Genomic DNA, 22,320 nt, shown 5'->3' on the forward strand with positions numbered 1-22,320 from the left:
GCCAATCCACAACGGGAGTAGGTGGGATATAGTCTTAACGTTCTTTAGTATTTGAGGGAACGGGACTGGTGCCTAGCTGCTCGATAGACTTGACAAACAACCAATGGGTAGTGCGGAGCGTAAAAGGTCGCTGTTAAGGGCGGATTCCATTTATTCCAAAATTAATTCCTGAGGAAACCTTATCGACCTGAAAAGGTTAATTTTTCAGTGGCGCTGCCTATGCAGCTTTTAGTATATTAATCACATTCTATTTTGATCTCAGATTTTCGGGTATGTATTTTCGAACCGCGCCAGCTTTTACTGATTGACGTAGATGATAGTCAATAAGAACAAGCGGCGCTGTGCGGCTGTTTTTAACCCACCTATCAGGGAGGTGGGTGCAGTGCCAGTGCGTGGAGTAAAGGAATAATGATTGAGAGCACCGCCGGTGTTGATTGACCTACGCATCCAATAGCCGCGGGAGCTTGTTAGAAGGGTGTGATCAACCGCAAAGCGCCTTCGTATTACCGTCCGGCGTTGATTGACGGACGTAACATCCAGTAGCTACGAGGAGCATTTGGAATCCGACCAATAGGAAGAGGAAGGAGTGGGATCGCGCCCTTCCACGATCATCGGTTGCCAGACGAGCGCTGGCAACGTTGACGGAGTGAGGGTGAAGTCGTGCTTCTGAGGAAATATGGCTCTGGGTTCTGCAGGGAAGGTAGGGTGGAGGGTAAGGAGAAGCCTGCTGGAAAGTCTGGGGAGGGAGGGGGTTGACTTTTGGGAGGAATCGGCGGCATGGGGTTGGCGGGATGGTCCCCTTGATGGCGGGAAGATGGCGGTGTGGCTTCCAGAGGTTCAGAGGTCAACAAAAATCTGTATCGTTCCACCTTCTAGATCGAATATTCGTCCCAAAACACGTTCTGCCTCACGTGTGGTTACAAACTGCATCCTTGGCCAAACACTCCATTCACAGTAATAGCTCACAGACGACTAACCATGTTGATGCTGCCTGGCCTGCTGCGTTCACCAGCAACTTTGATGTATGTTGTATGTTGAAGCTTAAGTCACTTGCAAGGCTGGGTATGCTGGTCCCAAAACACATCTTCCATGGGGTCCGTAGTCAATTCAGTAGCTATCTCATGGAAGTCCCAACACCAAAACTGCTCTCAATCTAGTTGGGTAAAGATTCGTTCTGGCGTTAGGGGTTTAAAGGCAATCTCTAGGAGATTTGGCCAACGGAGACTATAGTGTTAAGAAAGTATATGGAATACTTACCTTTATTAATCAACCTAAAATATAACTGCAGAGACGGGCCTGCCGCTTTTCACAATCTACACCACTGCCTTAAAGGAGAAGTGAATCTGAATCAAGCAACACACATAAAAGTTGCTGGTGAACGCAGCAGGCCAGGCAGCATCTCTAGGAAGAGGTACAGTCGACGTTTCAGGCCGAGACCCTTTGTCAGGACTAACTGTCTGTCTGTATCTTGTTTTACGGCGGTTGGCATCCAGCTTAATGGTGCATTACTGCCACCCTCTATTCCAGAATGTGCACTAGACAAGGACTAACTGAAAGAAAAGCTAGTAAGAGATTTGAAAGTTGGAGGGGGAGGGGGAGATCCAAAATGATAGGAGAAGACCAGGAGGGGGAGGGATGGAGCCAAGAGCTGGACAGGTGATTGGCAAAAGGGATATGAGAGGATCATGGCACGGGAGGCCCAGGGAGAAAGAAAATGGGGAGGGGGGAACCCAGAGGATGGGCAAGGGGTATAGTGAGGGGGACAGAGTGAGAAAAAGGAGAGTGAGAGAGAAAGAATTTTAAAAGATTATAAAAAATAATGGATGGGGTACGAGGGGGAGGTGGGGCATTAATGGAAGTTAATAAATAACGGATGGGGTACAATCTGAATCATGTTTTATTATCACTGACACGTCCTGATGAAAGGTCTTGCCCTGAAACATCAACTGTTTATTCCCTTACACAGAGGCTGCCTGACCAGCTGAGTTCCTCCAGCACTTGTCTGTGTTACTCAAGATGCCCAGCATCTGCAGAATGGCAATACATAGCTGATTACCATGCCAATCTTGACTGTTCCTCTTCCCACCCGATGCAATTCCCTTTTATCAGTTCATTCATCTCTGCAACATGTGTTCCCAGGAGGAGGGTTTCCTTTCCTGGACCTGCTTCAAAGAATGGGGTTTCCCTTCCTCCACCATTGATGCTGCCCTCACCTGCATTTCCTGGACAGCAGTACTCACCCCTTCCCACCACCTTAACAAGGATAGAGTTCCTCTTGTCTTCACCTATCATCCCATAAGCCTCTACATCCAACAAATCATTCTCTGCTATCTCAATGTGACTCTGCTATGCTAACAAACACGTCTTTACCCTACCCGCCCATTCTCCACTTTCTGCAGGATCCTGTGATTCCCTTATCCACTTGTACCTCCCTTGTAATCCCTCTCCTGGCACTTATTCCTGCGTCTGACAGAAGAAGAGGGGAAAAGAAAAAAGAACAAAATTACCAGAATCTCCTTCCTGGCACACATCCCTGCAAGTGAGAGAAATGCTACACCTGCCCATTCAGGACCCCCCAACAGTGCTTCCAGGTGAGGCAACACTTCACATGTGCATCTGTTGGGATTGTCTACTGTATCTGGTGCTCCCGATGTAGCCACTTGTACATTGGTGGGACCCGATGTAAATTGGGGAACCACTTTGCGAGCACCTCAGCTCCATCCACATAAAGCAGAATTTTCTGTCGGTCAGACATTTCAATTCCTTTCCCTATTCCTGTTCTGACATGTGAGGCCATGGCCTCCTCTTGTGCCATGATGAGGCCAGTCTCGGTGGAGGAGTTAAAACTCATTCCGTCTGGATAGTCTCCAACCTAATGGCATGAACATGGATTTCTCTTCTCACTTGCCTGTCATCTCCCCCTCGTGCCCCTCCTCCTTCCCATTCTCCCATTATCCACTCCTGTCCTCTCCAGTCCTTTGCCTTTTGTGCTTATCACTGCCCAGCTTCTCACTTCATCCCTCACCCACCCAGCTTCACCTATCACCTTCTAACTTGTTCTTCTCACCCTCCCACCGCCTTATTCTGGTGTCTTCCCCTTTCCTTTCCAGTCCTGATGAAGGGTGGGGTGGGGGCACAGGATAGCTCCTCTAAGGTGCTGACTCACAGGATCTTGAAACTGCTCACGCTTTCCAATTCAAACCCCTCAATGAGGACTGGTGTGTGTTCTCCAACTTCCCCTTCCTGAAGTCCACAATCAGTTCCTTGGTCTTGATGTTAAGTGTAAGGTGGTTGTGAGACAACCCTCAACCAGCTGATCCAACTCACTGTTCTACGCCACCTGAGATTTTACCATGGTATTGTTGGCAAAATTTTAGATTGCATTTGATTGCATTGTGTGGCTGTATTTGCCTGTGCCCAGAAATGGGAGGATGCAGAGAGTTATCGAAGACTCATCAGGGTTGAGATATTAGATGCTAAGTGAGACAAGGGTTCTGGTATTATGTGGACAGCGGCTAATGCTGAGGTAAATCATCAGGCACAGGCAGGTTATTCCAGGTTCTATTTGATGCCTTTGTTGGGCAAAAATGTAAGTAGATGAGTATTGGAGAAGTATGCGGTTCTTTGGAGTGAGAATAGAGGAGCAAAATATCGATTGTGTGGAGAGAAACTGAATTCTACTGTGCAGAGGAACCTGTGTGTGTTTGTGTTGAGCAACTGAAGTGAAATCTGCAGGTAGAGCAACTAATCAGGAAAACAGATAGAGCCATGGCCTTGATCACAGAGAGGTAGAGGAGAAAGGCACAAAGGACTTGTTACAACAAAAGGTAGATGAGGGTAGGGCTGTGGATGCCTGGACTTTAGCAAAGCATTAGACAAGGTCTGGAAGGTTAGGTTCATGGAATTGTGGGAGAGCTAGTAAGGTGGATTCAAAATTGTCTCACAGGTAGGAAGCAAAGGATGGTTTTTGAAACCAGTGACTAGTAGTATACCACAGAGGTCGGTGTTGGGACCTTTGTTGCTTGTTATTTACAAATTTTGTATATCATTAAATTATTTTGGTGCACAGGCACAAGACTTGAACAGCAAGTTTGTGGAGGATATAAAATTAGATGTTGATGATGATGAAGGGCATAATAAATTAGAAGGGGGTCTTGATCAGTTGGTGAGTTGGGGCGAGGCATAACAACTGGATTTTTAATAGAGTTAAGTGTGAGGTGATGCATTTTGGAAAATCAAACCAGTGCAGGATTTATACTATAAATGGTAGGGCACAATGGGGTGTAATGGTACTGAAGGCCTTAGCGGTATAAGTATATAGGATTAGAACACGGAGTCCGGTTGCAGAACTCATTGGTGAGGCCATATTTAGTGTACCTTGTACAGTTTTGGTCACCCTGTTATAGGAATGATGTGGTTGAACTGGAAAAAACGCAGAAAAGGTCTATGAGAGTGTTGCTAGGAATAGAGGACCTGAGTTAAATGGCCAAGCTAGGTCTTTACTCCTTGAAATGTAGGAGGAGGAGGGCTGACTTTATAGAAAGGCACTAATAAGGTGAATGGTACAGTTCCCCCCTCCCCCTCACCGGTAGGGGGAGCCAAAAGTAGAGGGCATAGATTAGGGTTGAGGGGGAAATATTTAAAAGGGGGCAACTTTTACACCCAAAAGGTGGTGAATATATGGAATGCGCTGTCAGAGGAAGTGGTTAAGGCAGATACAATGGTATCATTTAGAAGCACTTGGAGGAGACTGGTTTGTCGGGATTTGGTCTGAATGGCTTGTATCCATGTTTTGCAGTAGAGTCAAAAATTGTACAGGATGTTGTCGGGGCCAAACCAGGAGCACAGCCTACAATTCTGGTCTTCCGTTAGAGACAGTGCAGAGAAGATTCACTGGGACAATTCCTGCAGGAACAGGGTGGGGAAGGGTTGACCAAGTTGGGCCTGTACTTGTTGGGATTTGGAAGAACAAGAGGCACACTAATCAATCTAATGCAATTACAAAGAAGGCATGACAACAGCTCTATTTTATTATAAGTTTGAGAAGTCTTGAGATGTCAACAAAGACTCGCAAATCTCTACAGATGTAGTGTGGAAAGCATTCTGACTGGTTGCATCACCATCTGGTATGGAGGGAGGGGGCACTGCACGGGATTGGAAAAAGCTGCAAAGTTGTAAACTCGGCTAACTCCATCAAGGGCACTAGCCTCCCCAACATTCAAATGCTGATGCCTCAAAAAGGTGGCATCCATCAGTAAGGACCCTCATCAGCCAGGACATGCCCTCATCCCATTGCCTCCATCAAGGGGGAGGTACAGGAGCATGAAGGCACACTCAATGTCTTAGGAGCAGCATGTTCCCCTCTGCCATCAGATTTCTGAATGGACAATGAACCCATGGACACTACCTCACTATTTTTTCCTCTCTTGCACAACGTATTTAAGTTAATGTAGTATATATACTTGTTGTAATTTATAGTTTTCATTGCTGCAAAACAACAAATTTCACGACATATGCCAGTGATATTAAACCTGATTCTGATTCTTGTTTAGCAGCCTCATGCACGGCATCCTGTCAAAGGCCTTCTGAAAATCCAAGTAAACAACATCCTTTATCTGCCCTGCCTGTTATTTCCTCAAAGAATTCCAACAGATTTGTCAGGCAAGATTTTCCCTTGAGGAAACCACGCTGACTTCAGCCTATTTTATCATGTGCCTCCAAGTACCCTAAAACATTCTTAATAATACACTCCAATATCTTTCTAACTACTGAGGTCAGGTTAACTGGCCTATAATCTCCTTTCTTCTTCTCCTCTCAGTTCTGAATGAGTGGAGTGACATTTGCAATTTTCCTGCCCTTTGGAACCATGACAGATTGTATTGATTCTTGAAAGATCATTACTAATGCCTCCACAATCTCTTCAGCCACCTCTTTCAGAACCCTCGGTTGTAATCCCTATGGTCCAGGTGACTTCTCTGCCTCAGATTTTTTTTTTCCATTTTTGCTCTTGTTTTGCACTGCTCATTTAATTTTTTATATATATATATATATATATATATATATATATATATATTCCTTAAAGGCTAATTTGCAGGTTGAGTCAAAGGTGAGGAAGGCAAATGCAATGTTAGCATTCATTTCAAGAGGACTAGAATATAAAAGCAAGGATGTAATGTTGAGAGTTTATAAAGCACCGGTGAGGCCTCACTTGGAGTATTGTGAGTAGTTTTGGGCCCCTATCTAAGAAAGGATGTGCTGACATTGGAGAGGGTTCGAAGGAGGTTCATGAAAATGATTCTAGGATTGAAAGGCTTATTACACGAGGAGCGTTTGATGGCTCTGGGCCTCTACTCACTGGAATTCAGAAGAATAAGGTCTTATTCTACTCCTGTATCTTATGAGCTTGTATGCCAGTGATATTAAACCTGATTCTGGATACTGAGGGGCCTCAACAGGATGGATACTCAGAGAATGTTTATCAAGGTGGGGGAGTGTTTAGAATGGTGGGGTGGGGGGGGTGCAGATACACAGTAACAGGGTAATTAATGGTCCATTTCTCTCTATTATTTGAGTAAGCAGAATAACTGAAGATGTTCAAGGTCCCAAGGCAGGTGGACCTTTACTCTGCAGAGGAGCTGTGAGGACTGACGGGAAAGAACAGAGCTGAGGTCAATGTGTGGCCAACAGCAACATTGACAAGTGGTGGACCAGGCTGCTTTTGGGGTTCTTGTAAACCTCTTGCTGGGTGAACAGAGGTTTCTTTTTTGATAATCTCTGTCTGTCTCCTAACACACCCCCACCATCAGCATTTGTGCAGGACCAAACTGTCCTTCCGAGGACCTCTGTGATTGAGGGAATTAAGCCCGGTCTGGAAAAAGGAGCATGAACGAACTCCTGGTTGTGTTTTACAGGTGTCAACGTGGGTCTAAGGGAGGTTCCGTGGCCATGAACAGAATCCGGATCCACGTGCTGCCTTCCACACGGGGGCGTCTCACCCCTATCCCCAGGGTGCAAGAGACCCTGACCTGCTCCTTCTCCCACCGCCCATGCTCGCAGCCCCGATTGGAGGGCCAGGAGTTTTGTCTCAAGCACATCCTTGAGGACAAGAACGCTCCCTTCAAGCAGTGCAGTTACGTCTCATCCAAAAATAGCAGGAGGTGCCCAAATGCAGCACCCAAACCAGAGAAGAAAGATGGGTAGGTGGTGGCCTTGGCTTCTGGGACCTGGTGCTGGGAAAAGCACGATGATACGTTTCCCAGATGAGGTGGAGTGTGGCTCATAGAAGGAGCATGCAATGGGGCGGAGGGGTTGGGTGGTGGTTGTGATCCCTTGCATCTGCTGCCGCCCTCTTGGGCAAGAGGTGATGAGTTGGGGAGGGGCTATTGGAGTAGCCCAGGCGAATGTCTGCCAGTGGTGAAGGGAACGGTTGTGTTTTGGGGGTGGGAGGTAGGTGGGATGGTGTGCTGCTTTGTCCCAGGTGAGGTTGAGCTTCTCACCCCAGGGATGTGGAGGGTGTTCCATCACACTCCTGACCTGTAGACGGCGGAAAGATCTTGAGCTGTCAGGGGTCTTGGGTGCCAGTCACACAGGATTCCTCGCCTGCTCTTGTAGCCATAGTGTTGATGAGGAGTAAGGAAATGTCTCCTGGCCTTGGAACTTTTGTGATGGTCCCTCTTCCCTAGCCACTTACTAGGGCTTGGGTTAGGTCAGGAGCTTTGGGCTTGCGCATTGCCCACTAACCATCTGTCCTCTTCTGCTCCACTCTCCCTTTGCAGGATCGTTTTCTGTACAGAGCATGCCCGAAGGAATGCATTGGCCATGAGGGTCCCATCGAAGAAGCCCAGCTCCAACCCCTCACCTGAGGTGCTGCTCACCCAGCTCAGCAGCTACCTGAAGAGTGATCTGGGCTCCCAGGGACCAGACAGCAGCCAGAGCGAGGCCAGCAAGATACTTGGTACAGGTTCTAGTGGGCGTGGGAGAGGGAAGGGCACGGACAGAGCATTTTTTTTCGAGAGGACAGAATTGTGGAGAAATTACTTTAGTCAGAGGATGATAAATCTGTGGAATTTGTTACCACAAGTGGCTGTGGAGGCCAAGTAATTGGGTGTATTTAAGGCAGAGATAGATAGGTTCTTGATTAGCCAGGAGAGTGGGGATGACCGGAAGAATTGGATCAGCCCATGATTGAATGGTGGAGCAGACTCAATGGGCTGAATGGCCTACTTCTGCTCCTATATCTTATGGTCTCATGGACTGGAATAAGTACAACTCTCTCCCTCCTTCCCTGCTTATTTCCCAATATGGTGACTTGTTAGCGGTGAGTATAACCCTGCTGTGGTCTCTTGCCCCTCCTTGCCACTGAGTCTCTGAGTTATGTAGCTTCATTTCTCCTCTTCTTGGTCCTGAACAGCTGACCATTTAGACTGGGACTCCTGTACCTCCTACGAGAGGGAACATCAACTCCATGCCTGCCTTGTTAAATGCCATAGTATTATCTCCTCCTTAGAAACCCCAGAGAATACAGGACCAGTCTCCTCACAGAACAGACTCTCGGTCCCAGGGATGGATCTGGTGCAATCTCCACCCCATGCCCTCTGTGTCCCCAAGACACTTCATCAGGACTGGAAAGGAAGGGGGGTAGATGCCAGAATAAAAAGCTGGGGGGCAGGGGGATTGCTGGAAGGTGAGAGGTGAAGCCAGGTGGATGTGAAAAGTAAAAGGCTGGGGAAGAAGGAATCAGATAGGAGAGTGGACCATGGCAGAAGGGGAGGGGGGGGTGGGTGGGCACCAGGGGAGGTGATAGGCATATGAGGAGAAGAGTGAAGGGTTAAGAGGCCAGAGTGGGAAAGAAAAAAAATACCAGAAGGCAAGAGCAGTGTTCATGCCATCAGATTGGACGCTACCCAGTCAGAATATTCAGAATGTAAGGTGTTGCTCCTCTCCCTGAGAGTGGCCTCATCGTGGCAGAGGAGAAGGCCATGGACCATCGTGTCGGAATGAGAATGGGGATAGAAATTTAAGTGGTTGGTCACCAGAAAATTCCACTTTTGGCAGATGGAGCAGAGGTACTCAACAAAGTGGTCCCCTAATTTACATTGGGAGAACTGGACACAATAGATGATCACAACAGATTTGCAGGTGAAGTGTTGCCTCATCTGGAAGGACTGTTTGGGGCCTTGAATGGAGGTGTATGGGCAGGTGTATCATTTCTCTCGCTTGCAGGGATATGCCAAGAGAGAAATTCTGGTTATTTTTTTCTCTTTTTTTCTTTTCCTCTCCCTTCCCTCTCTCATTTCTCACGGCCTCTTGCTACTTCTCTTCACGTCCCCCTAGTGCCCTTTCCTTCCATGGTCCACTCTCCTCTCAGATTCCTTCTTCTCCAGACATTTACCTTTCCCACCCATTACCTTCTGGCTAGTTCTCCTTCCCTCTCCCTCCCCCCACCGACCTTTTATTCTGGCCTCTTCTTTCCCCCCCCCCCTTCCTTTCCAGTCCTGAAGAAGGGTCTCAGCCCAAAACATCGACTGTTTATTCACTTTCATGGATGCCTCCTGATATACTGAGTTCCTCCAGCAGTTTGTGTGTGTTGCTCTGGATTTCCAGCATCTGCAGAATCTATTATGTTTAAGGCACTGATGAAGCTGCACCCGGATCTGTGTTGTAGAAAGAGTTTGGGTAGAACATAGAAAGGTACAACACAGCACAGTGTGAGGACTAGGCAGGCCTGTGACTTGATTTTTGGAGTGTAGGAGACTGAGGTGTTACCTTAAGAGTTGTATAAAACCACAAGGCTGTTTTTCAGGGATGGGGATCCAAAAGCTACTATTGTAGCAGCAGAGTGGGAGGTTATTCCTTGAGCTTCAGGAATGAGAGGTGTTTAAAACCAGAATGATCCTAGTTGGCACTGAAAGGGGGATTCCTGAGAGTCCAGATCCAAGACATGGGCTCACAGTGAAGGGTGGGATGTGTTGGAGCAGAGGCAGACAGGTCTCACATGAGGGAGTGAGAGATGAGGATGGATGAGACAAGGCAAGACAGGGTGGTGGGGTGCCCAACCAGCTTCTGATGCCCTCCTGTCCATCCACCTACAGATGAGGACAGTTGGAGTGAGGGGGAGCCCGAGACAGTGCTTCTGGACCAGACATGGAGGGGCGACCCGGACAGTGAGGCCGACAGCATTGACAGCGACCAGGAGGACCCTCTGAAGTGAGTGAATGAGTGAGAGCCAACCGTGCACTGACCCTGAGGCTCCCATCAATCGAGATCCAGCTTGTCCTCGGAGTGAGTCGACCTAGTGCAGGCCCAACATGAAGGAAAAGAGGCTCTTCACATTCTGTCACTTTCTCTGGGCCAAGCTGCTTCCTATTCTACCCACTATGTCCCAGTTCACTGCACCCACTCACATCCTCCTCTCCCAGTCTTTGACATTCCTGCCTTGCACCCAGCATTTTGTTAAAACTGCAGGTTCTCCATCTGACTATGAGACAGAAAGACATCAACATCAATATCACCAGTACTTAGAACTACAATACTACATTTATTAAGACAGAACAGAGCAAGCATTGAGATACTTATCTAGGCGTGCACAGGCCCGTCTCACTGCAGCACACCTCCTCCTGTTATGCTGATCCACAGCACCCCTTTTCTTGGTGAAACCCCAGAAAACTACCTCCCCCCAACCACTCAACTTTATACCCTTTCCACTGATACGAGATGCTGCAGTAAGTGAAGCATCATACATAGCACCATCTCAGACCACCCAGTTAGAACCAGTCATCTCTTGTCACCACTCTTGACGAGCCCCAGCCCTATGTTCACCATGTTCCTATGGCTGTCCCCACAGTATTACATTCTCATGGTATATTCCCATAATAGTGATCAGAGACCCTGTAGACATTTCTGTTACATTTAAGGCCACAGTGGTGATGAGACATTCAACTGGCACAAAAATTAACCTGTTACAATACCCCTAGGCACGCAGGAGTGTACACAGCGGAGGAGGTGGCACTGGTGATGCGGGAAAAGCTGATCCGCCTGCAGTCACTCTACATCGACCAGTTCAAACGACTCCAGCACCTGCTGAAGGAGAAGAGGCGACGTTACCTGCACTCCTGCAAGCCCGATCTTGAGGCTGCCGGTGAGTCAGGGCAGAGCATGGGCTGTGGAGGGAGCACAGAGCTCATGAGGGTGGAGGCAGTGCTGGATGTGTACAGCTGGGTGGTGTCTGGGACAGGCTACACTGTGGTACCTTCTCAGTGACTGGTGAATGTGTACAGAGACGGGTGCTGAACATACTTTGAGGTTTTGGACCATCGTTGGGGCGCCATTGTTAGAATGGTTCTTCGAGGCTTCAGCGAGGAGAGGCTTGACTGAGAGAAGGCGAAAAAGCTGTAGGTAGGGTTTTCCCCCCTAGTTTATTTGTTATTTTCTCTTTATTACAAAGTTAGACAGTAGGGATGCCAGGCAGGATTAGTTCAATGCTATCCCTGGCTACTACACTTGCAGGAAGTCCAGCTAGCTGTAGCTTCTAACACTCTGTGTTAGAAGGTGATTCGGAAGGGTGGGGGGTGAAGGGCAGGCCATGTAGAGAGGTAGTTACATCCTAGGTGCAGGACACAGTCAGGAAGGGGTCAATACCGCTGTGGCCATCTCCCTCAACAATAGATATACCACTTTGGATACTGTTGGGGGAGGGGAGTGAGTACATAACAGGGGAAAGTCACAGTGGTCAGGTCTCTGGACTGAGTATGGCTCTGTGACTCAGAAGGGAGGGGGGAGAAGAAGCGAGCTGTGGTGAAAAGTGGTTCATGAGGGGAACAGAAAGGAGGTTCCATGGACAAGAATGAGATTCCAGGAAGGTTTGTTGCCAGAGTTCAGGATATCTTGGATCGAGTCCTCAGCATTCTTCAGTGGGAGGCTAACCAGCCAGAAGTCGTGGTCTGTACAAGTATCACTTAATGACATGGGTAGGAAGAGTGACAAAGTTCTGCAAAGTGAGTTTAGGGAATTAGGTGCTAACTTAAAGGACGGACCTCCAGGGTTGTGATTTTAGGGTTGCAACCTGTGCTACAAAATAGTGATGCCAGAAATAGAAAGATCATACAGTGTAACATGTGGCTAAGGAGTTGGTGTAGGTGGGAGAGCATCAGATTTTTGGGTCGTTGAGCTCTCTTCCAGGAAAGGTGGGACGTGTACAGAAGAGACGGTTTGCACCTGAACCAAAGGGGGACTGATACCCTAGCAGGAAGGTTTGCTAGTGCTACATAGTGGGATTTAAACTAGAGTTGGGGGGGGGGGGGGGGAGACCAGAGTGCCAGAACAGATAGGGGAGAGGTTGTGGAGACACGTTGTTAAGACTTCAGACAAAATCAGGAATCAAAAGGTTGAGCATGGTGCAACTAATGTTCTCAGTGGTGTATATTTTAATGCAAGAAGTATCATAAGGAAAGGCAGATGAGCTCGGGCCATGGAATTATGATATTGTAGCCATTAGTCAGACATGGTTATAGGAGGGGCAGGACTGGCAACTCAGTATTCCGGGGTTCCATTGTTTTAGGCGTGACTAAGCAGATGGGATTAAAGGGGAAAGGGTAGCAATACTTGTTAAGGAAAATGTCATGGTTGTCTTCAGTCTGGACACACTGGAGAACGCGTATAATGAGGCTTTATGGGTGGAACTGAGGAATAAGAAAGGTATGATCGCGTTAATGGGGCTATATTATAGACCACTGACAGTCCACAGAATTTTAGAGGAACATATTTGTAGAGAGATCGCAGACTGTTACAAGAAACATAAGGTTGTTATAGTAGGTGATTTTAACTTTCCACGTATTGACTGGGACTCCCATATTGTAAGAAGACTAGATGGGATAGAGTTTGTCAGATGTGTTCAGGGAAGTTTCTTTAGTCAGTACATAGAAGTCCCAATGAGAGAGTGTGCGATATTTGATCTACTATTAGGGAATGAGACATGGCGGGTGACAGAAGTTTGTGTAGGGGAACACTTTGTTTCTAGTGATCATAATGCCGTTAATTTCAAAGCAAATATGGAAAAAGATAAGTCTGGTGTGTGGGTTGAGATTCTAAATTGAAGAAAGGCCAATCTTCATGATATCGGAAAGGATCTTGCAAGTGTGGTTTTCTGGCAAAGGTGTACTTGGCAAGTGGGAAGCCTTAAAGTTGAAATTTTGTAAGTATGTTCCCATCTGAATAAAAGGTAAAGATAATAGGTTCTGGGAACATTGGTTTTCAAGATATATTGAGGCCCTCATTAAGAAATCAAGAGGTGCGTAGCAGGTATAGGCAGGTAGGACCAAATGAGGTACTTATGGAGTACGTGAAGTGTAAGAGAATACTTAAAGAAATCAGGGGGCTGAAAGAAGGCATGAGGTTGCCCTAACAGACAAGGTTAAAGAGAGTCCTGAGGGATCCTACAGATACGTTAAGAGCAAAAGGATCGCAAGGGGCAAAATTCGTCCTCTTGAAGATCAGAATGGAAATCTGTTTGTGGAGCCAAAAGAGATTGGAGAGATGTTAAAAGGATTTTTTGATCTGTATTTACTTGGAAAATGGACAGAGTCTATAAAAGTGAGGCAAAGCAGCAGCGAGGTCATGGATCCAATACAGATTAGGGAAGAAGAGGTGTTTGCTGTCCTTGAGGCAAATTATGGTGGATAAATCCCCGGGGCCTGACAAGGAGTTCCCTTGGATCCTGGGGGAGGCAAGTGCAGAAATTGCAGGAGCCCTAGCAGAGATAGTTAAATCATCCTCAGTGACAGGTGGGGTACTGGAGGATAGCTAATGTTATTCTGCTGTTTAAGAAAGACTGTAAAAATAAAACACGGAATTATAGGCCAGTGAGCCTAACATCAGTGGTGGGAAAGTTACTGGAAGGTATTCTATGAGACTGCATATGAGTATTTGGATAGACAGGAATTGATTAGGGATAGCATGGCTTTATCCAAGGTAGGTCATAGGGTTTTTCAGGGAAGTTACCAGGAAAGTTGATTAAGGCAAGGCAGTGGATGTTGCCTTTATGGACCTTAGTAAGGCATGCTGGAAGTTCCAGGTGTCGGGGCAGAAGTGGGTGAAGTTGCCATTACTAGGGAGAAAGTTCTTGGGAAACTGAAAGGTCTGATGGTCGATAAGTCACCTGACCAGACGGTCTGCACCCCACGGTTCTGAAAGAGCTGAAGAGATTGTGGAGGCATTAATAATGACCCTTCAAGAATTAGTTGATTCTGACATGGTTCTAGAGCACTGGAAAATTGCAAATGTCCCTCCACTCTCCAAGAAGGGAGAGAGGCAGGAGAAAGGAAATTATGGGCCATTTAGGCTGACTTCAGTGATTGGGAAGATGTTGGAATCAATTGTTAAAGATGTAGTTTCTGGGTACTTGGAAGCACATGGTAAAATAGACCAAGGTCAGCATGGTTTCCTCATTGGAAAATCTTGCCTGACAAATCTTTTGGAATTATTTGAAGCATGATAGACAAATAATTAGTGGATGTTGTATACTTACAGTTTCAGAAGGCCTTTGACCAGGTGAGACGTGATAAGAGCAAATAGTATTACAGGAAAGATTCTAGTAGTGGCTGATTGACAGGAGGCAAAGAGTGGGAATAAAGGGAGCCTTTTCTGGTTGGCTGCCAGTGACCAGTGGTGTTCCACAGGGGTCTGAGTTGGGACTGAATCTTTTTGTGTTATGTGTCAATGATTTGGATGATGGAATTGATGGTTTTGTTGAAAACTTTGCAGACAATATGAAGATGGGTGAAGAGGCAGATAGTTTTGAGGAAGTAAAGAAGCTACAGAAGGACCTAAACAGATTAGGAGAATGGGCAAAGAATTAGCGGATGGAATATAGTGTCAGGAAGTGTACGATCGTGCACTTTGGTAGAAGAAACAAAAAGGTAGACTAAATGGAGAGCAAATTGAAAAGTCTGAGATGCAAAGGGACTTGGAAATCCTTGTGCAGGATTCCCTAAAGGTTAATTTGCAGGTTGAGTCTGGTGAGGAAGGCAAATGCAATGTTCGTATTCATTTCGAGAAATCTTGAATATAAAAGCTAGGGTGTAATACTGAGGCTTTATAAAGCACTGGTGAGGCCTCACTTAGAGTATTATGAGCAGTTTTGGGATCCTTATCTAAGAAAGGATGTGCTGACACTGGAGACAGATCAAAGGATTTTCACGAAGCCGGTTCCGAGATCAAAAGGTTGTCATGAGGAGCGTTTGATGGCTCTGGGTCTGTAATCACTAGAATTCAGAAGAATTCAGAGGTGTGACCTCGTTGAAACCTGTCAAATGTTGAAAGGCCTCAATAAAGTGGATGTGGAGAGGAATCCCTATGGTGGGAGAGTCTAAGACCAGGGGACACAGCCTCTGGATAGAGAGCATCCCTTTAAAACAGAGATGATGTCGATCTGCCTCTCTACCAAAGGCCTTTAGGTTCAGACTCAGGGAATAACTGTCATTGAGCTTGAGAAAATCTGCAGCCAAGTGAGCCCAGAGTACTGCATGGAGCCGCTGTTATACATTGTTATCACATACAGATAAGGGTGGGCTAAGAAGCTTCTCATGGAACAAACACTTCTTTGTTCACACATTATTTTCACAGAGCGACTTGTCAAGCTGCCAATAAGTCAGTTAGGTTCTAGCCTTTTTAATTCTGCATAGAATTCCTCAGTGAGATGTAATTTCTTTATCCAGAGAGTGATGAATCTGTAGAATTTGTTGCCACAGGTGGCTTTGGAGGCCAAGTCATTGGGTATATTTAAGGCAGAGGTTGATAGATTCTTGATTCATCAGGGCGTGAAGGGATACAGGGAGAAGGCAGGAGACTGGGGCTGAGAAGGAAGATGGATCAGCCATGATGAAATGGCGGAGCAGACTCAATGGGCCAAATGGCCTAATTCTGCTCCTGTAACTTATGGTCATATCTGACAAGGTTCAACCTTGGAGGTTGGTCAGGAAGGTTCAGTCACTCGGCATTCAAGATGAGGTAATAAATTGGATTAGACATTGGCTTTGGCTTTGTGGGAGAAGTCAGAGAGCGGTAGTAGATGGTTTCCCCTCTTACTGGAGCTTGTGACGAGTGGAGTGCCACAGGGATTGGTGCTGGGTCTATATCAATGATCTGCATGATGATGATGTGGGTAACTGGATCAGCAAATTTTTGGATGACACTAAGATCGGTGGGATCTGGATCAGTTGTTAAAATGGCAGAAGGAATTCAATACAGACAAGTGCGAGGTGTTGCTTTGTCATTTTTAAGCCACTCCTGTGTAATTTTGGCTTTATGCTTGGGGTCATTGTCTTGCTGGAAAACAAATCTTCTCCCAAGTTGCAGGTCTCTTACAGACTGCATCAGGTTTTCCTCCAGGATTTCCCTGTATTTTGCTGCATTCATTTTACCCTCTACCTTCACAAGCCTTCCAGGGCCTGCTGCAGTGAAGCATCCCCACAGCATGATGCAGCCAGTACCATGCTTCACGGTAGGGATGCTGTGTTTTTGATGATGTATGGTGTTTGGCTAACAGCAAGCATAGTGTTTAGTCTGATAGCCAGAAAGCGTAATTCCTCCAGCATTTTGTGTGTGGGCCTTAATTTTGGTTTCATCAGGCCATAGAATTTTCTTCCAGCTGACTTCGGAGTTTTCCACATGCCTTCTGGCAAACTCTAGCTGAGATTTCATGTGAGTTTTTTCAACAGTGGCTTTCTCTTTGCCACTCTCCAATCTCAACCACTGAAGCTTGTAACTCCTCCAGAGTTGTCATGGGTCTTTTGGTGGCCTCCCTCACTAGTCCCCTTCTTGCACAGTCATTCAGTTTTTGATGACGGCCTGCTCTCGGCAGATTTACAGCTGTGCCATATTCTTTCCAATTCTTGATTGATTTAACTTTATTCTAAGGGATATTCAGTGACTTGGAAATTTTCTTGTATCCATCTCCTGACTTGTGCTTTTCAATAACCTTTTTGCGGGGTTACTTGGTGTATTCTTTTGTCTTCATGGTGAAGTTTTTGCCAGCATACCAACTCACCAACAATTGGACCTTCCAGATATAGCTGTATTTTTACTACAATCACACAGGTGATCTCCGTTTAAATAATTATGTGACTTCTAAAACCAATTGGCTGCACCAGTGATGATTTGGTGTGTCATTTTAAGGGGGGGGGGTGAATAGTTGTACAATCAATTATTTTGAGTTTTATATTAGGACTTTATTCCTTGGATCGTAAGAGAATAAGGGAAGATTTGATAATATACAAAATTATGAGGGGTGTAGATAGAGTAAATGCAAGCAGGGTATTCCACCAAGGATGCGTTGAACTACAACTAGAAGTCATAGGTTAAGGATGAAAGGTGAGAAGTTTAAGGGGAACATGAGGGGGAACTTCTTCACTCAGAGGGTGGTGAGAATGTGGAATGAGTTGACAAAACAAGTGGTGCATGTGAGCTCAATTTCAACATTTAAGAGACATTTGGATAGGTACATGGAGGGCTATGGTTCAGGTACGGGTCAATGAGATTGGGTGGCTTAAATGGTTCGGCATGGACTAGGTGAGGCCAAGGGCCTGTTTCTGTGCTGTTCTTCTCTATGATTCTATTACCCCCTCAGTGACCAGTGTTAAGGAATAGGTAACTTGGTGTGTGGCTGAGGAGGTAGGTGGGGGGAGGGGGTGCAGAATGGGACTGATGGTGTAACCCAGTGTCTGTCTGACTGTCTCTCTCTCTCTCTCTCTCTCTCTCTCTCTCTCTCTCTATTGCTGGAGGTAGGTGGTAACCCGGAGGCCATGCTGATGAAAGAGCGGGTGGACCTGCGCAAGCTAAGGGCCTTGCGACGGTATCGCCGGCGATATGGGCTGGAGGCACTGCTACACCGGCAACTGAAGGAGAGGCGGGCGATGGCCAGTGAGGGGGGCCCACACCAGGTCTGAGGGTGGATGAGGGGTTAGGTTGGGATTGGGTGTGGCAGGGGCAAGGGGCCAGGGTGGGAGATTGGGAGTGAGGTTAGGGTGATTGGGTGGATGAGGGACAGGACATGAGAAGTTGAGGGTGAGGGATCAGGGTGGGTATTGGGTGTGGTGGCTGTCTTTGGGGTGAGCTGTGGGCAGATGCAGTGGACTTTGCCCCACTGACCATTGTTTCCTCTCTTCCCCAGCAGGCACAGGTACAACCCAGTGCCCGTCAGACCCAGCGCTGTGTGGTGGTGACAGATGGGCTCCGGTGTCCTGCTCCCTCTCTTCCACTCAGTAGGCACTGCCTTAACCGTATCCTTCTTCACACACCCTCACTGGGGTTGTGGCTATGTGATCCCTCTGTTTAAGGGTGGGTCCTGTGTTTGGGGTCTCCGGTGTGGTCTCCAGGTCACATTGGGGAAAACAGATGCCCTTCTCTGTCAACCCTGTGGTGGGATGGGGATGGGGAAGGTGGCACAGAAGAAACCCCCCAAGAATGCTATTCACCTTAACCTGCTGTCAGATATCTGTCAAGACCCCAGCCAGGTGCTGTTCCAGCCGTGTGCGGGGGTGAAGGAGGTGCCCTGCACAAAGCCTGTGCCCCTGAGCCAGGCTGAGCAGCCCTGCTGCCCCCTACATCTGCAGGTGCCCCCGCAGATGTACCAGCCTGAACCTGCCCTCTGTGCCTCCCAGCAGCTGCAGAGCGGGCCGGCCGACATGTACCTGAGTGCAGCCGAGCTCCAGCCGTCCGAAGTGCTGCCGCTGGAGTTCAGCGAGGTGAGCCCAGGATGGTGGGGGGCTGGGGTGCCTGGAAATTCTGGGCACGAATGTCCACTTTCTGAAATGCTGCCTGGGGGCAGTGCAACTTGGCCCGTCCTCCCTCCAGGATAAGAGAATTCAACATTTGTCACCTTCATCCCTCAGGCAACATAGGAGTTATCTCTCTCCTCAGAGCGCTCATGTGAAGGTGTTTCTGCAATGCTGTCAGAGAGGGAGTTCCCAGGATGTAAATAGGGAAAGGACAGTTGATATATTTCTCAGCATCCCCTGCCCTTGTCCTTCTGGGCCCATTGTGCATCAGTGATGGAAGGAAGGACTGACTGATGAAGCTAGTCTGTCCAGGGGGGAAGTGACAGGGAGAGTCGCTCACCACAGGAAACCTGACCTGGGCTATGTTAACTGAGAACAAAACACACAAAACACTGGAGGAACTCAGCAGGTTAGGCAACATCTATGGAGAGGAATAAATGGTTGACATTTTGGGCCAAAGCCTTTCATCAGAGCATGGTCTCGGACTGAAACCTCAACTGTTTATTAATGTCCATAGATGTTGCCTGAACTTCTGAACTCCTAAAGCATTTTGTGTGTGTGGCTCTCGATTTCCAGCAACTGCAGAATCTCGTGTTCAGAATTTTGTAGGAGCCTTTACTGGGCATCTTGGTCTTGTGTAGAGATGGCAAAGGGGACTGGCTGGATGTACAAACGTGTACAAGGAGCGATGGGGAGAGCATGGTGTGTATGTCAGTATGTGATGTGTTGGAGGGGAAGAGGTGCCTGGATGTACAGGAAGGGGTAGGCTCCAATGTATGTCGTGTGTCTGAATGCTGTGGTGTCACAGTCCAGGGTGTGTTGGAGGGGAAGGGATGAGTAGGTGAGTGTGTGAGGGGTGTGATCCGACAGTACCTGGTAGGTGGGAGGGGAGGGGATGACTGGATATACAGCAAGTTAGCCAGGTATAGGTGAGCGTGTGAGGGGTGTGATCTCACATTACTTGGTGTGTGGGAGGAGTGTAGGGGAGGGGGCGACTGGAATTATGGGGAGATTAACATAGAACAGTGCAGCACACAATGTGCCTAACCATTTAAATTAGGAATCAGATGGCCAACTAAACAAATCTCTTCTGCCTACATAATGCCTATATCCTTTCATTTCCCTCACATTCATGTGCCATGAAACATCTCTTAAAAGTCTAATGTACAGTTGCAAGAAAATGTTTGTGAACCCTTTGCAATTACCTGGTTTTCTGCATTATAACTTACTGACTTTTGAACTCTGCCTCAACAATCATGGCATATATGACTATTTAACCACTCTGTCAACCTGTGTAGCCATTTTCAGGGAGCTGTGAATGTGAACCCCAAGATCCCTCTGCTCATCAACACTGTTTAGGATCTTGCCCTTGTGTGTGCCGTCTCTTTGCATCTGACCTTCCAAGGTGCAACACTTGACATTTGGCCAGGTTAAACTCCATCTGCCATTTCTCCACCCATATCTGCAACTGATCTATATCCTGTTGTATTCTTTGTCAGTCATCTACACTACCCAAAACACCACCCATCTTCATACCATCTGCAAACTTACTAACCCACCCATTACATTTTCATCCAGGTCATTTATATACACCATAAACAGCAGACTAATCACAGACCTCCAGCGAGAATAAATCTGTTCGACCACTGCCTTCTGTGGTCGATGTGCAAGCCAGTTCTGAATCCAAATGGCCAATTCAGCATGGATCCCGTGCATCTTAATCTTCTGGATGAGCTTCCCATGAGGGGCCTTGTCAAACACTTTACTCAAATCCACACAGAGGATCCTCTGTAAGGTGTTGGAATGTGAAGGGCACATCCAATGACACAGAGCATTAATGGGGCTTTGATGTTGAAGGATTTGGGATCCCAAACTCCCAGCAACACCAGGCTCTGAATCAAGACCACCGGTTTGTTGTAGCCGGCGGTTTCAAACAGTAAGCCAACAGTGAACTCTCCCTGTGGTCTTTGGGTTTGCTTACAATTCCAGCCAGAGCCATCCAGATCATCAGGGAGAGACACAAGGTCATGTGGACTGGGATCTTGCACCTTCAGCATTCCTGGTGGCTCTGGACATTTTCACTGCAAACCCCTTAGATCAGAGCCGAAGGGACCTTAGCCAAAGGTTTGGTGTAGTGAGGGAGATGGGGAGGCATAGGTAAGGAGTTCCAGAGCTTAGGGACCTGGGTAACTGAAGGAGGAAAGGGAGGTTGTGTTGAAAGGATTACATGGATCAGGGGTTTAGGGGCTGGAGGGGGTCACAGATGGGAGGGTTGTCAGGTCCTGAAGAGGTTACAGGAGGGGTATTGGGGTAGGACTAGGGTGAGTCTTTTTCTCTAACAGTGTTACTATCCCCTATAGGACTGCCTGGATGTGGTGGGTGACAGTCTGCAGTGCCCACCCTCACCGCTCTTTGATCCTGCCCAGGGCACCAGCACTCAGTCAACAGACGAGTCAGACTTGGCAGAGGTCAGTATGGACACAGGTCAGCCCTGTGGGGGACAGGGGCACTCCCTGACCCGCTAAGACTGGCCACTGAATTTAACCCTGCGCTGAGTTCCTTAACGTCACCATGTATTGCCGTCGCTCCCCATAAGAACCAAATGGCCTTGCCTCCTGACTAATGTAGCAGCATGGAGTAGGGCCAAATGGTCTCCTGTGTGCTTCCTGTAGGTGCCCAGCTTCAGCAGTGGGCCAAAGCTTGTTTCCTGTCCCATCACCTCTCCACCCCTCACTTCCCCTATGTCTGACCAGTTTGTCTCCTGTGACTTCATCTCTCACACCTGTCTCTCTCCACCCCACAGGCTGCCTTGCAGACGGTCTCTCAGACCCACAGCACCAGAGACCACAATGGTACCAGGGATGACAGCTGAACAGCAAGCAAGACCCAATGGTGGGGGCTACTAACTTGAGGCTGCTTCCTCCTGTATCTCTACAGGATGGTGACAGGCAGAGTGGGGATCTTTCCCCAGGCACATGGTGGGAGGGTATTATGGGGCTGATGCTTCTAACACCTCGTGTGGGGTCATACTGTGGAAGGGGTCATGTCCCTGTGCTCTTCTTTCTACCACCTCTCTCTCTCTCTCTTCCCCCCCCCCACCCACCACATTGTATCATTGTGCATTTGCCACCCTTCAGCTGTTGTCCTGATACCTCTCCCTTCCCTCCACTGGGGATCTTTGTAGTAATGTGGCAAAGCATTGACCAAAGAGGTGGCAGTGTGGTCACTGGTTCCATTAAAGGCTTTCAAATAGATGTTTGTTTGTGTCGTGTTCTTGCTAGAGTGAACTCAGCACCTCACATACCCGATAAGTACCAGGACTGGGGTGGTAGAGTGAACCACAGTAGTGGGTTATTGAAGGGATCCAGTCAGAACAAAGTCCCATCACACACCTTAACACCATAGGGAATGATTGGGGCAAAAATCTTCAGTCACCAAGAGATATTGGGCAATGTGGATCTTGGTGTTCATTATGGAACTAAGCAGATAGATTGGATTGGGTGGGGTGGGAAGAATAGTAGAAGAGCAATCAGATCACTCTCTACTGTCA

At 47.5% G+C, this 22,320-nt stretch overlaps 1 protein-coding gene across 3 annotated transcripts; it reads left to right on the plus strand.

The window, feature by feature from the left end:
• The first annotated feature begins 466 nt into the window (after nucleotides 1-466).
• On the plus strand, nucleotides 467-22,022 carry kansl2 (KAT8 regulatory NSL complex subunit 2). 3 transcript variants are annotated; one of them, XM_063037738.1, is made up of 11 exons: nucleotides 467-700; nucleotides 2,400-2,591; nucleotides 6,912-7,196; nucleotides 7,776-7,954; nucleotides 10,092-10,206; nucleotides 10,974-11,137; nucleotides 17,779-17,933; nucleotides 18,164-18,272; nucleotides 18,484-18,737; nucleotides 21,131-21,238; nucleotides 21,574-22,022. In XM_063037738.1, the coding sequence occupies exons 3-11, from the start codon at nucleotides 6,946-6,948 to the stop codon at nucleotides 21,640-21,642; spliced, it is 1,404 nt and encodes a 467-aa protein (XP_062893808.1). In that variant the 5' UTR covers nucleotides 467-700; nucleotides 2,400-2,591; nucleotides 6,912-6,945; the 3' UTR covers nucleotides 21,643-22,022. The 3 variants fall into 3 exon arrangements, with proteins under 3 accessions (XP_062893808.1, XP_062893807.1, XP_062893806.1); XM_063037737.1 differs by lacking the exon at nucleotides 2,400-2,591 and having other exon boundaries at nucleotides 467-712; XM_063037736.1 differs by lacking the exon at nucleotides 2,400-2,591 and having other exon boundaries at nucleotides 468-700.
• Nucleotides 22,023-22,320: the final 298 nt, after the last annotated feature.

This window comes from Mobula hypostoma, chromosome X1 (genome assembly GCF_963921235.1).
Source record: "Mobula hypostoma chromosome X1, sMobHyp1.1, whole genome shotgun sequence".
Lineage (NCBI taxonomy): Eukaryota > Metazoa > Chordata > Chondrichthyes > Myliobatiformes > Myliobatidae > Mobula > Mobula hypostoma.

What these genes read in the sequence shown, in the direction of transcription:
- kansl2 (XM_063037737.1), top strand. Translation starts at nt 6,946, where the DNA reads ATGAACAGAATCCGGATCCACGTGCTGCCTTCCACACGGGGGCGTCTC. An exon ending in TGCCGCTGGAGTTCAGCGAG is followed by an intron (nt 18,738 to 21,130) that starts GTGAGCCCAGGA and finishes TATCCCCTATAG; the next exon opens with GACTGCCTGGATGTGGTGGG. An exon ending in ACGAGTCAGACTTGGCAGAG is followed by an intron (nt 21,239 to 21,573) that starts GTCAGTATGGAC and finishes TCCACCCCACAG; the next exon opens with GCTGCCTTGCAGACGGTCTC.